Here is an 11928-nt window from a genome sequence, read left to right on the forward strand (position 1 = left end):
TTTTTATCTTAGACAAATGGTTTAACACAATGTTATGAGAATTAAGATCGGACTAGGCAATCCATTTGGTCTGATTACTGACCGGACTTAGAAAAATTTATTGGTTGCAGTCTTAACTGAATAAAAGGTTAGATTGCTTTGAACCAGGGAAATTCTGGTCCATATTAAACCTAATAAACCACAATAACCTGGAAAGTAAATTACATAATTATTTTTTAAGAATAACGAAATACAACTCTAATATTTTATTTTACTTCAACTCGAAAAATATGGACGGATATTACATCTATTATGATTAAAAATAAATAGCAAGTGATACCATAAAAGTGTAAAAAAAATTTACATGGTCAGTATATAATATGCAAAACAAAATGAGGCAAAGGCCAGGGAAAATAATTTTGATCACCCATGTGCCTCAACAGCCACAAGATTTGACTCTCTTTTGCCACTTGTGACTAGAAGAAAAACCAACCAGTTGACACTTGACAATGTAAATCAAAGAACCAAAAAAGCCTGCTAATTATAACATGATCAGAGATATTAGTTTAATTGCAATATTTATGGACATAGTTAGTCAACTAGTCAAAGAACCAAAAAAGTTGGATTTTTAATTGATTATAGGGACAAAGACTTTGCCATCACATTCACTTAACAACCTTATGTGGTTTGATTACCTTACTGCCTGCCATAATGGAAGGGTAACATGTGCATGGCCACAACAAGTTGTTGCCTTTACAGAGAGGGGACAGGACCAAAATAAAAATTATTAACATTGCATAGATAGAAACAATACCCCATCACTTATTTGTCAGAAATTAGGAATCTTACAAGGAAAAAAGGCAAAGTACTATTGCTAACAAAACTGAATAATTTTGCCAGAAGTAAAGCATGTTATACTGCTAAACAGAAAATGAAAGTTTTATATTACCATATGAAAATTTGTTAATATGAGTCATTCAAGTTCAAACATAAGAGATACTAACTACCACTACATGAACTGATGAAAAAAGATGGAATGGGAGTAACCATATGCACACATTACTCCTTTCCATGAGAACGCTTTTGGTGTACATGTGCTAGTTACTTTTCTTAGAGCAACTTAACTCACAGCTTGAGTCCCAATATGGAGTATAGAGGGGTTGAGTTTCCTTTAAAATGTTCTGATATATCTTATTCTCCAAAAATGAAAAGGTAAAAGCTAAAGAATCATAGGAGAAAAGGAAGAAAATGATTAGAGCAGTGACAATTTTTAAGATGTGAAAACAAAAAGAGGTCTGTGAAGCGGAGTGGCTTTCCGTGGGCGCTTTCTGAAATTCACAACTTCAATCAATCCACATGGCTGAGCTTCAGATATAGATGACTCTGGTTCGGAATTCTGGTTATCATTCAAAGTAAAGTCGATAGGGTCAGGTTTTGGTGCTTTGGTGCAATCTGAACTTATCCTTTGTGAATAGTGATTTTGAGGCTCCATTGGATGCAATAAGATCTAACAATTGCACATGATTAGAACCACAATGATAAGTAAACAACAAAAAGCTAATATTAAATCAGAGCATGAATATTACTACTTACCTTGCATGTAATGGAGCAGAAGCGATTACGCTCATCTTGTAAGTGTTTTCCACATTCTTTACAGGTACCACCCGCCTTTGGTCTTATTGGCAAGTTGGTTTCTCTGGATTTAGACTCGGGGCTTAGATCAGCAGCTTTAGATTTAGTTATTGAAGGCCGGGGTTTGAGATGCACGATCCTTTCATTATTGGATATGTAAGTCTGCCAAGATCATACGATTCATGTCACCATTTGTAAAAAGAAAATTATGCTCATTATTCATTAATCGGTATTTAATCAGAAAAATAAGTGGAGCTAACTATTAATAATCAGTTAGGTTTGGTCAGTGAGTTTCACATATATACCATAATACCAATTAAGTAATGAGGTTAAGTTATACTATTACAACAACTAACACAAGCAAAATAACCATATAGCTTATTTCACATATAACAACATTAGAAAATTAATGGTAGATTATCTGTTATTACCTATGAGCGTAAAACAAATCAAGCAAATCACAGTATAGCAGCAATTAATAAAATCAACTTAACACGCAAATGAATTGTTTTAATTCAGGTAAAATCCAATCTCATTTACAAAAACAAAATCAACTCTGTCTTGTGACAAAGAATAAATAACCTGAATTTTCGAGCAATCAAAGTATTTCTGCAGCTCGGAATGGCGAAACACATCCTGATAGGAGTACTTGTATATCTGAAAACTTCTATGAAGAGAATGAGCTTCTTTACAGTGCCTACACATTCTAACTTCACAGTCTATACAAAACACATTCTTCTCATTGGACTTTAGGTCATGGTGATCATCACAATGGCCAAAGCTGCTATTCATAAGAGCCCTAACCCAATCTCTATTACTTTCCTTTGGTAAATGATTTTGCTCAACCTGCAAAGTCTACCCATTCATCAAAAAATAAATTCAAGAACCATTAAGCAAAAAAACAGTTAAACAATCAAGACTCAAATAATCAATTTTCTACATCAAATTCGCACCAAAATCCCAAAACTCAAGGTATAATCACATGAACCTAATAATCTTTACGATTTTGCTAAATTGATATAAAGTGGCACTTAAACTTTGCAAGTGAAATAGAAAGATTACTTATTATCACAATGAAGTGATACTGAATAGCATACTCAACAATCAAAAGCACATAAATTGCAAAGAAAAAATGAGAAATGCATAAAAGGGTATCCATTTATAATTGATCATGCACTTGCAATCAAAATATAAGAAATAAGATAAAAATCGAAACTTTCTGAAACCCCGTTAAAAATTAGACGTCAAAAGTTAGAAAAAAGTGATTATTTGTTCATTACTTACCATTTTTTTGCTTCAGATTTAAGTTCACAGTAGAATAGGCGGCTTTGTGAGAAGGGAAGTGAAGAAACAGAGAAAGTTCTCTCTTTTTCAGAAAAGCAATGGAAATAGAATTAGGGAAATAACAAGAGTGTATAATTAATATTATTAAATTATAATTATAGCTTAAATAGTTTAAAAACTAAACGGAATATAATTTATAATTAATGTAATTATGAAAAAGGAAAAAAACAAAGTGGAAAATGGAAAGTAAATCGTTTTTCTTTTTATCTGCAGAGAGAAGATTAAGAAGCATAGTGCCAACGGTGGGAAGAAGAATGCGCTGGTACCGTTGGATTGAAGATGATCGAACGGTGGGTATTGATTAAGATTGTGGGGCCCGTGAAAGGGAAAGATTGGAAACCCAAAAAAGTCGCTAGCTGCTTCCCACTCACTTCCCGCCAAGTTAACCGAAATTCTCGGAATTGATTTTTTTTTGTTGGTTGTTGTTTTAGGAAAAAAGCAATTATGTTATTATGGTGCTTAAAAGAGAGAATTGCTTTTCTAGTTTTGAAACCGATCCATTATAAGTGATAAGTAAATAAAAGCGATAGAGTAAACGCTAGTTTATTTATTTATATGCACTCATTTATTTTAAAAGATACACTAAATCAAGTTATGACTTCCATTAAATTAGAATTGGAATCATCATAATTTAAGGAATCACTTGACATGCGGTTCGTGTAAAATAAGAATAAGATGGGTTATAGAGAGCCACATAAAAGCTAAGATATGTGAGTATGATACTTCACTATTTGGTGCACACAAGAAATGATAGAGAAAATATATCTGCATTAAAATTTAATTATTATTGATTTTTAAATACAATTGTAATATAAATAAATAGTAAATAATATATTGATTATGTATAAATATTTATACTGAAAATATATATATATAATACTATAATGATAATTGTTTGGTGTTTATAGTGAGGATATGAAGGATAATATAATATATTTGATAGTTCAACATGATAATTCTATTTCACTCTACTAGTGAAAACAACCCTGCTCTAAATTGCTAAGATAATATATGTTAAGGGTTGTTTAGAGGGAATGCTCAAACAAAGCTATCTTAGATGGAAATACATGTTGTTTATAATATATTTATAGAATGTGTGTACATGAAGTAAATTATGTGGCTTATATAGAACAATAAATTCAAACTAACTAATAACCAAGTTGTTGACTATAAGAAACTAATGTAACTTATTTCTAATAAGCTTAGGCAAAAGGTTGAATTAGAGAAGAGTAGAGCAATGGTAGATGACGCGTGTTATGAGAAAGATGTAGAGGTGTGTGCACTTGAGAAAAAACAAGAGAGTACTGCACCTTAGATTAAGATTCATTTCTATTACTTAAGAGGACAATCGTAACTTTAATATAAACTAAAAGTTATAAATGTTATTATCTTTTATTTTTTAATGCATTTTTCATAATTGCTATTTCAAGTAATAAAGAAAAGTCTCACTTCTACACCTTTTATTCTATAAAATTGTGTCACATATTGTAATTGATAAAAAAATATTTAATTATTAAAATTTTGATTTAAATAATTTTTTCAACTAATCATATCGAATAACGCATGATGGACAATAAATGAGTTCCCTTCCATTGTGAAGTTTAGCAACACCATTCCATTGATGTTGAAATTTCTCACCAGCAATGTATATCTCAATGTCTACTCATGGGCCGAATAGATTTGGGCCTACCCAATAGATTTGGGCCTACACAACGAAACTAAGGTGTTTCTCAAAACAAAAAAAGAAGAGAAGAAAGTTAGGGTTTTGCAGCACGTTCGAATTTTAGATCTCCCTCCTCTTCCTCCAAAGTAAGCTTAATTCACTCTTATACTCGTTTATGCTCATGTACTACTCTTCTCTAGCTTTTGCTTTTTAGATTTTAATCCGTTGATAGCTTTTGCTTATTATAGAATTTAATTCGTTTAATCCTTGTTCCTCTGTATATTCGTAGCTTTGTCTTAATTTGCTAACCACTTTTTTTAGTACTGAAAATTGAAGTACCTCTAATATGGATTTTCAGCTCTTTTTGAGTCATACTATTTTTCTTTGTTTTCAACTACCTAAGTCTTCGGTTATATTCTTTCGTTCAATTTGTCTATTGTTCATTCTACACTTCACAATGTTCAGATATTTTTATTAGGAACCTGAACTGGAGAGGCTTTCTAATGTTTTTCACGCTCTTTGTGTTGTATTGTTCTTAATTTTCGCTTTGTTGCTGATTTTTATATTTTTTTCCTTTTCTCTTTCTGCTAGTGTTTCCTATTCTTTGCAATTTATTTCAAAATTTAATTGATTTGTTACTTATTTTTTTCTTTGAATTCGTCATTGTTATGTTCTCTGTAATATAACTTTCAGATTTATTTGAACAACTTTGGAACTGATCTGCATTACCTTCCAAAATGAGGTATCCGTTCTCCTACTTTTCTCCCGGTGAACTTTCCTGATTATTGTATTAGAAAACTTATACTTTCCCATGGAAGACTAACTTGTTTTTATTTCCCCGACTTTCTCTTTTCAAGCCGGCCAATGGATGAAGATGTAAGTTATTTTATTCCTTGGTCATATTATCATTTGAAGTTTGGCATTATGATTCTTACACTTCTTTTAGTTGCTTTGATTATTATGTATATTACTCTGATGAATGTCGATTAATACAAAAATGATCTTTTGTGTATTTTACCCTGAACGGATTGTGAACAAACAAAAAATAATCGGTTAGTTTCCTTTTCAAATGTGGTAGCCATGTTTACATACCTTTGTTGCTGGAGTTTTAGTTTAATCCATATTAGATATATGTGCACAACCAAGTTGACTTTTATATTGTAAATTTGTACCTTTTTTTCATGGTAGGGGCTTTAGACTGGTGTTTTATATGCTTTGATAATCTTACCGAGCTACCATACTTAATTGTTACAGGTGGTTACTAAGAATGAGGAAGAAGAATTCAATACTGGACCTCTTTCTGTACTAATGATGAGTGTTAAAAATAATACCCAGGTATGTTTGTTCTATAATTATACAGCACTAAGGTTTCTGTGGATTGAGGTAGGCTCAAAGGTATTGTATGTCCTGTTATATTCAAATGCTTCATTCATGCAGGTTCTGATTAATTGTCGTAACAACAAAAAACTGCTGGGTCGTGTTAGGGCTTTTGATAGGCACTGTAACATGGTCCTTGAAAATGTCAGGGAGATGTGGACTGAGGTATGCTTTTGTTTCTTTGGATTTAGTTTCCTTGTAATTGTTATATCAGCTAATGCGGTAACTGTTATGTGTGTACAATCAGGTGCCTAAGACTGGTAAGGGAAAGAAAAAGGCTCAGCCAGTTAACAAGGACAGATTCATCAGCAAAATGTTCCTCCGTGGTGATTCTGTCATCATTGTTCTTAGAAACCCCAAATAAGCTTAGTGTCACTATCTTCCTTCGGACATAATTTGTTTTGTAATGTCTGCCTTTTAGTTATTTTGCTCTTGCCATGTTGAGATATTAGCGGAGGATGTAGATGGTATTCTCATGTTGACACCCTTGAACCGTATAAAAGAATTCAGATATATCGATTACAACTATGTACATCTAATCCATTGATTGTATGCAAGTTTAACGTGTGGAGATCTTCTGTTTATATGGTTTGCTTAAATGTTTATATCTTTTGTTCCTGAACCTGGGTCATTTTGCTCCTCAGAATGGTTAAGTCAGTGTTCCAAATCCTTTAAAGGAGGAAGAACCAAAGAGTATTAAGGATGTATGAGAGACGTGCTGTGGTCTGAAAAGAGTATGGTGACTGTTTACAATGTTGTAGAATTCAAATCTGCGATAAAAATATCTGACCTCTCTAAGAATCTATTTTCCGTGTTTCGATGATCACCCATGATTTTACAGATTTTAATATATATTTTGTTTTAGAATCACAAGTAAAATACTTATACTTCTTATTCTTCCTGTTTTATACAACCCGTTCTCAGAAAATAGTGTTAGAGTGAGTTTAAGCTTTTAGGAGAAAACATGGCGATAGCCTTTTGGTTGCTATGCACGTGATTTTTTCTAAAACTAATTTTAAGTTCAAGAATTTAAATGGCTTAACTTTGAGAGAAAGGGAAAAGGCTTTTATTTATCTCAAAACTTCAACCCTAATATATATGAAAAAGTTCTGAAATTATACTCAATTTGATTATCTCTAACTCGAAAAGAACAGTTTTTTTGCCGTTGACCTACTCAACTTCACTACTTTGTGTTTCAAATTGAAACTTCAAAAAATTAATAAACTTGAATGCTTGATTAACTCTACATATATTTGAAAATATTGAAATACACGTCTATACGGAGTATGCATAAAGTTTTTCTTTTAATCAAAACTGATCTAGATCACACATCATGTCAGAACTAACAATTTTAATATAATGGGTATATTGGTAATTAGATGTGAGCATGATCCGACCCTACCCTCTTACTCGGTATAACCCGATCACAACCGGGCCTGAATAAGTTCGAGTCTCATCGGGTTCAGGGTCACGTTCGAGTTTAAAAATTTGACAATCAATATTTAGAGTCGGGTAGAGACCAATCATGATCCGGCCGATCCAGCCCATCTCATGATCATTTACTCATCATATTTATGTGTCTTTACTCAAATGCGTACAGAATAATGATAATTTTTGTTAAAAAGTGTTGTTAATTCTCTATTTTTTCATTATATATACATGATTAATAATATATATATATATATATATATATATATATATATATTATTTTATATTTAAAATTACATATTCATAATAATAAATAATATTAAGAAGACTTTATTTAAAATCAGTATACATTATATTTAATCGGGTCTAGGTTCGGGTTTAAAGGTTAACCCAGATAATATTTAGGGTCAGATTAGTTTCATGTCTAGGGTCTAAGCCAGTTTCAAAAAATGACCCGACCAATATTTAAGATCGGATAAGGGACAAGCCTTAACTAAGCACATGTTCACCCCTATTGGTAAGTATATGGAGATCAATGGACACCTATAAAGCAACCATTCCCTTGGAAACAAATATTATTTCTAGTGTTTGAACCTCCAATATGCAGTTTACAAAGCAACAACAACCTTACATTAATTACCCCAAAGCACACCTCTAAATTGCACAAACAATAAATATTATTCCATTTCCTTTTTTCCTACAAACTTAAACTCGCTCAATCTAACTAACAGATACAAAACTGATTCAAAAGAAGCATAATCCGTTAGTACCACATCCTTCAAATATCAGAACTCATAGCAACATCTCAGCAATCTGGATTGCATTAAGTGCAGCTCCCTTACGAATTTGATCCCCACAAATAAATATGTCCAACCTGTGTGTATATCAACCATTGATGAAAAATGCTTATGATAAAGTTCAATACTAATTGAAAATTAATAATATATTGCCATGGAAGATATTTACCCTTGATTTCCATCCTGAGACAAGTCCTGGCGAATCCTGCCAACAGCAACATCATCCTTATTTGACACTTCCAATGGCGTAGGAAAACGATTGGATTCACGATCATCAATAACCACTACTCCTGGAGCATTCTTCAGAATATCTCTTGCAGTATCCTGAAGTAATGAAAAATCAATAAACTCGCCTAACTTCAGGACAAGTTTCCTTGCCCAAAATCCGTTTCATGTGCAGACTTATCCTACATGATTTTGGGCAAGCAAAACAGGGAAGGACCCCTTAAAATTGCATTGGGTCATTCCACCTTCCAACATTGAATACAGGATGAATAAATAAAAATTGATGTTTTATTTTACAGAAAGAAAGAAACAACAAAGACCCTCAACAAATGAAAACAAGCAAACACTTTAAAAGTCATGTTTTATCGCTGCAAAATGAATGATGACTGAGAATTGACTGTTGCTTTGTGAATCCATAACAACGCCCTTTGCTCACTATTTTTATTACTCCATCATCACAAAACCCAACTGAAGTATGCCCTTAACATGATTAATCTATCAGTCTTAGACCCAAAGTCCTACATGCATAAATACGACCAATTATATGACCCAACACAGCAAATACCCCTGACTCTCTGAGCTTTATAGGAATTTCGTTATCAAGGTTGCATACATGCCACCTTTTGTTTAAAATCAGACTTTGTTGATCCATCTATATATGTGCATATGTGATAACAATTAATTTGAAATGGATACAGCCTTATCCATTCTGCATCAGTTTTGAGTTCTCAAAAACATGAGAAACAAAGTGTGTAGGCTGTAAAGGCTAATCACTCAAAATGAAAAGTCAGTTATCCATGACATTCTGAAATTTCCTAAATGAAAAGCCAGTTATCCATGACATTCTGAGAATTACTAAATGAAAAGCAGTCAACTGTGGGCTAGTTCTCAAGTTTGACCAAGCCTCCTAGGTCCGTTACATAGGAAACTCAATGTAGATGAAATAGAGGAAAAGCATAATGCAAACTTCATCAACAAACTTTAAAAAAAGGAATTTAAATAATGGAAGCAAAGAAAAAAGCTAAAATGAAATGACACATGCAAGAACTTTATATGCATAAAATAATGTATCAATTTGAATCTTATTAAAGATCATCAAACACCAAAGAATACAAAACTAATTTCCTTGACTTTTAGAGGGAAATAAGTATCAATTGAATCCAATATAAATATTAGAAAACATCTGAAAGGCTACACACAGTTTTGGTTATAACACACGACACAGAACCTGACAAAATGAAGCAATACCTCATCAAGGGGGCTCTCAAATTGAAGATTCACACTCTCAGCGTGAGCACGCATGACGGGAACTCGTATACATGTGGCAGTTACTTTAACGTCCTTGTCATTCTGCGGAAGTGAAATACGTAAGGCATTTCATAACATGCCTGAGTAAAATATGCTACTAAAAACGAGATGTAAAGATATAATTTCAAATTACCCAGATTTTCCTCGTCTCCTTGACCATTTTCATTTCTTCTTCATTATATCCATTCGGAAGAACAGATGCATTATGTGAGAATATATTAAAAGCATACTGCAAAAGAACAACTTATTCAGGAAGTAGTTCTTGAACCTTTGATCATGAGACATATGTACAAACACAGAAATGGACAAACCTGTTGGTTAAATATTTTACAAGTTGGTGGTTTTCCTTCCAATACCTTATAAAGTCAAGAAAGAAAAGGAAAAAGGTAAATTTGCAATTGAAGACAATCAGTTTCTCCTCATCTATGTTCTCAACCATAGAATTTAAACTAAGAAGATAGGCCAGACCTCACGAGTTTGCAGCTCCAGCTCATCCATTGCTGCAGCACCAGCACCACTAGCAGCCTGATATGTACTAACAACCATACGCAATACCTGTAACATTCAACAACAGTAGAAAAATGAATCAAGCACCGCCACCGCCAATACAACACACCACAATCAATCATAAGCCATGACCAACAGCCGATAAATTACTTGACGACTACCAAGTTAGGCAAAACTATGGTCCCAGAGTAATGCCAGAATCAAATAGTCTCAAGAAGAAACAAAAGACCATTTCCAATTAAACAAAATGGCCAAATTGCAATAAGTTAACATCATATAACAATTTATTAATTCGGCCATTGATTATATATTTTCCCCCTTCAACACCTGACATGGTAAAATCCATTCAGACATATTTGCTGCAGTCAAAATATTGGAGCCTGGTCCACTAAGCTGTCTTTTTAAAAAAATTTCAAGCCTGAAGCTTTCAACATAAGGAGTACATGATCCAAACACTACAAGCCCTTGGAATCAATGCAAGTAACTCCGATTGTCGATTTTAGTTGTATAGACAATGAGTTATTGATTCAAACACCACATAGGCACATATCAATTCAATAAACATCAAAGTAAAAAACTTAACGCTTATAATAAACCAAAATTTCACCTTGGCCCTTCTATGAAGAGGGGTAGCAGCCATTAAACAAATAATGGTGGAACAATTGGGGTTAGCAATGAGAGCCCCTTTCCCCTTTCCAACCTTAATATTCGCCATAGCTTCAGGGTTCACTTCTGGAATCACCAACGGCACCTTCTCATCCATACGAAACGCCGAACTGTTATCAACAACGATAGTTCCGCGTTCAACGGCGATAGGTCCGAATTCCCTGCTGATTGAACCGCCGGCACTGAAAAGTGCAATGTCGACGCCGGCGAAGCTCTCCGGAGTGAGTTCCTCGACGACGTAGTCGTTGTCCTCGAAGGTGATGCGGCGGCCGGCGGAGCGTTTGGAGGCCAGCATTTTGATGGAGCGGTAAGGGAAGTCGCGGTCGGAGAGGACGGAGAGGAACTCCTGGCCAACGGCACCGGTGACGCCGACGACGGCGATGGAGGGGCCGGTTTCTTTGAGGGACATGCGGACGAAGAAGGTGGGCTTGGGCTTGGGCTGGGTAGGGAGGGCCCGGGAGAGGAAGTGGTGGGTGTTGTGTTGAAGAGAGAGAGAGGCCATGATAGAGAAACGGTTATAGAGAGAGAAAGTGTGTAATGGAACAGTGGTTTTGAATTTATGGAGAGAAGTGAGAAACAGAGAGGGGGTTTTAAAAGAGAGAAACCAAGCTTAATAGAGACAAGAGTACGGGGATGAAATCGTCTTTCTACGAACTTGGGGCTCAACTTGGAGATTAATGTCTTCAAAATCCTAGAAATATTAAGTAGACTTATTGGGAGAATGAGTCACTCCAAAAAGATTAGTTTCTAAAAGTTTCATCCTATAAAATAATCGTTTTTATATAACTCAATTTGTCCATACTTAGTGGTATGATGAAGCTTTTAGAAACTTTAAAATAGGTATATAGATTATCATAAAAGATAATATGCATTTTCTCTTGACATAGAATAGTAAAATCATGTAAATCTATTTTTCTCCCCAATCTCTCATTATATGTAAATCTCCTACACTATGTCGTTCTATATGAATAAAAGTTATTACTTTTCTTAGTTTTTAAAATG

The 11928-nt window shown here is 33.8% G+C and overlaps 3 protein-coding genes across 4 annotated transcripts; 1 reads left to right on the forward strand and 2 right to left on the reverse strand.

Moving 5' to 3' along the window:
• LOC109349719 lies at positions 906 to 3024 on the reverse strand. 2 transcript variants are annotated; one of them, XM_019590652.1, is made up of 4 exons: positions 2896 to 3024; positions 2194 to 2466; positions 1573 to 1773; positions 906 to 1486 (listed from the first exon to the last, which is right to left on the reverse strand). In XM_019590652.1, the coding sequence occupies exons 1-4, from the start codon at positions 2896 to 2898 to the stop codon at positions 1250 to 1252; spliced, it is 714 nt and encodes a 237-aa protein (XP_019446197.1). In that variant the 5' UTR covers positions 2899 to 3024; the 3' UTR covers positions 906 to 1249. The 2 variants fall into 2 exon arrangements, with proteins under 2 accessions (XP_019446197.1, XP_019446198.1); XM_019590653.1 differs by having other exon boundaries at positions 2194 to 2457; positions 2896 to 3018.
• Positions 4732 to 6578, forward strand: LOC109349720 (small nuclear ribonucleoprotein Sm D2-like). Its single transcript, XM_019590654.1, has 6 exons — positions 4732 to 4764; positions 5312 to 5360; positions 5476 to 5494; positions 5873 to 5953; positions 6056 to 6160; positions 6243 to 6578. The coding sequence occupies exons 2-6, from the start codon at positions 5356 to 5358 to the stop codon at positions 6357 to 6359; spliced, it is 327 nt and encodes a 108-aa protein (XP_019446199.1). The 5' UTR covers positions 4732 to 4764; positions 5312 to 5355; the 3' UTR covers positions 6360 to 6578.
• Positions 8031 to 11536, reverse strand: LOC109349721 (aspartate-semialdehyde dehydrogenase-like). Its single transcript, XM_019590655.1, has 7 exons — positions 10868 to 11536; positions 10222 to 10308; positions 10065 to 10109; positions 9887 to 9982; positions 9694 to 9795; positions 8390 to 8544; positions 8031 to 8297 (listed from the first exon to the last, which is right to left on the reverse strand). The coding sequence occupies exons 1-7, from the start codon at positions 11426 to 11428 to the stop codon at positions 8216 to 8218; spliced, it is 1128 nt and encodes a 375-aa protein (XP_019446200.1). The 5' UTR covers positions 11429 to 11536; the 3' UTR covers positions 8031 to 8215.

The sequence above is a fragment of the Lupinus angustifolius genome, chromosome LG06 (genome assembly GCF_001865875.1).
Source record: "Lupinus angustifolius cultivar Tanjil chromosome LG06, LupAngTanjil_v1.0, whole genome shotgun sequence".
Lineage (NCBI taxonomy): Eukaryota > Viridiplantae > Streptophyta > Magnoliopsida > Fabales > Fabaceae > Lupinus > Lupinus angustifolius.

Excerpts from the sequence above, each read along its gene's own strand:
- LOC109349720 (XM_019590654.1), top strand. Across the intron at positions 5,954-6,055 it reads GTGTTAAAAATAATACCCAG|GTTCTGATTAATTGTCGTAA; the intron begins GTATGTTTGTTC and ends TCATTCATGCAG. Across the intron at positions 6,161-6,242 it reads TCAGGGAGATGTGGACTGAG|GTGCCTAAGACTGGTAAGGG; the intron begins GTATGCTTTTGT and ends GTGTACAATCAG.
- LOC109349721 (XM_019590655.1), bottom strand. The coding sequence starts at position 11,428 with ATGGCCTCTCTCTCTCTTCAACACAACACCCACCACTTCCTCTCCCGG. Across the intron at positions 9,983-10,064 it reads GTAAAATATTTAACCAACAG|TATGCTTTTAATATATTCTC; the intron begins GTTTGTCCATTT and ends GTTCTTTTGCAG. Across the intron at positions 8,298-8,389 it reads TCTCAGGATGGAAATCAAGG|GTTGGACATATTTATTTGTG; the intron begins GTAAATATCTTC and ends ATATACACACAG.
- LOC109349719 (XM_019590652.1), bottom strand. Across the intron at positions 1,774-2,193 it reads TTGATTGCTCGAAAATTCAG|ACTTACATATCCAATAATGA; the intron begins GTTATTTATTCT and ends TGATCTTGGCAG. Across the intron at positions 1,487-1,572 it reads TCTGCTCCATTACATGCAAG|ATCTTATTGCATCCAATGGA; the intron begins GTAAGTAGTAAT and ends TGCAATTGTTAG.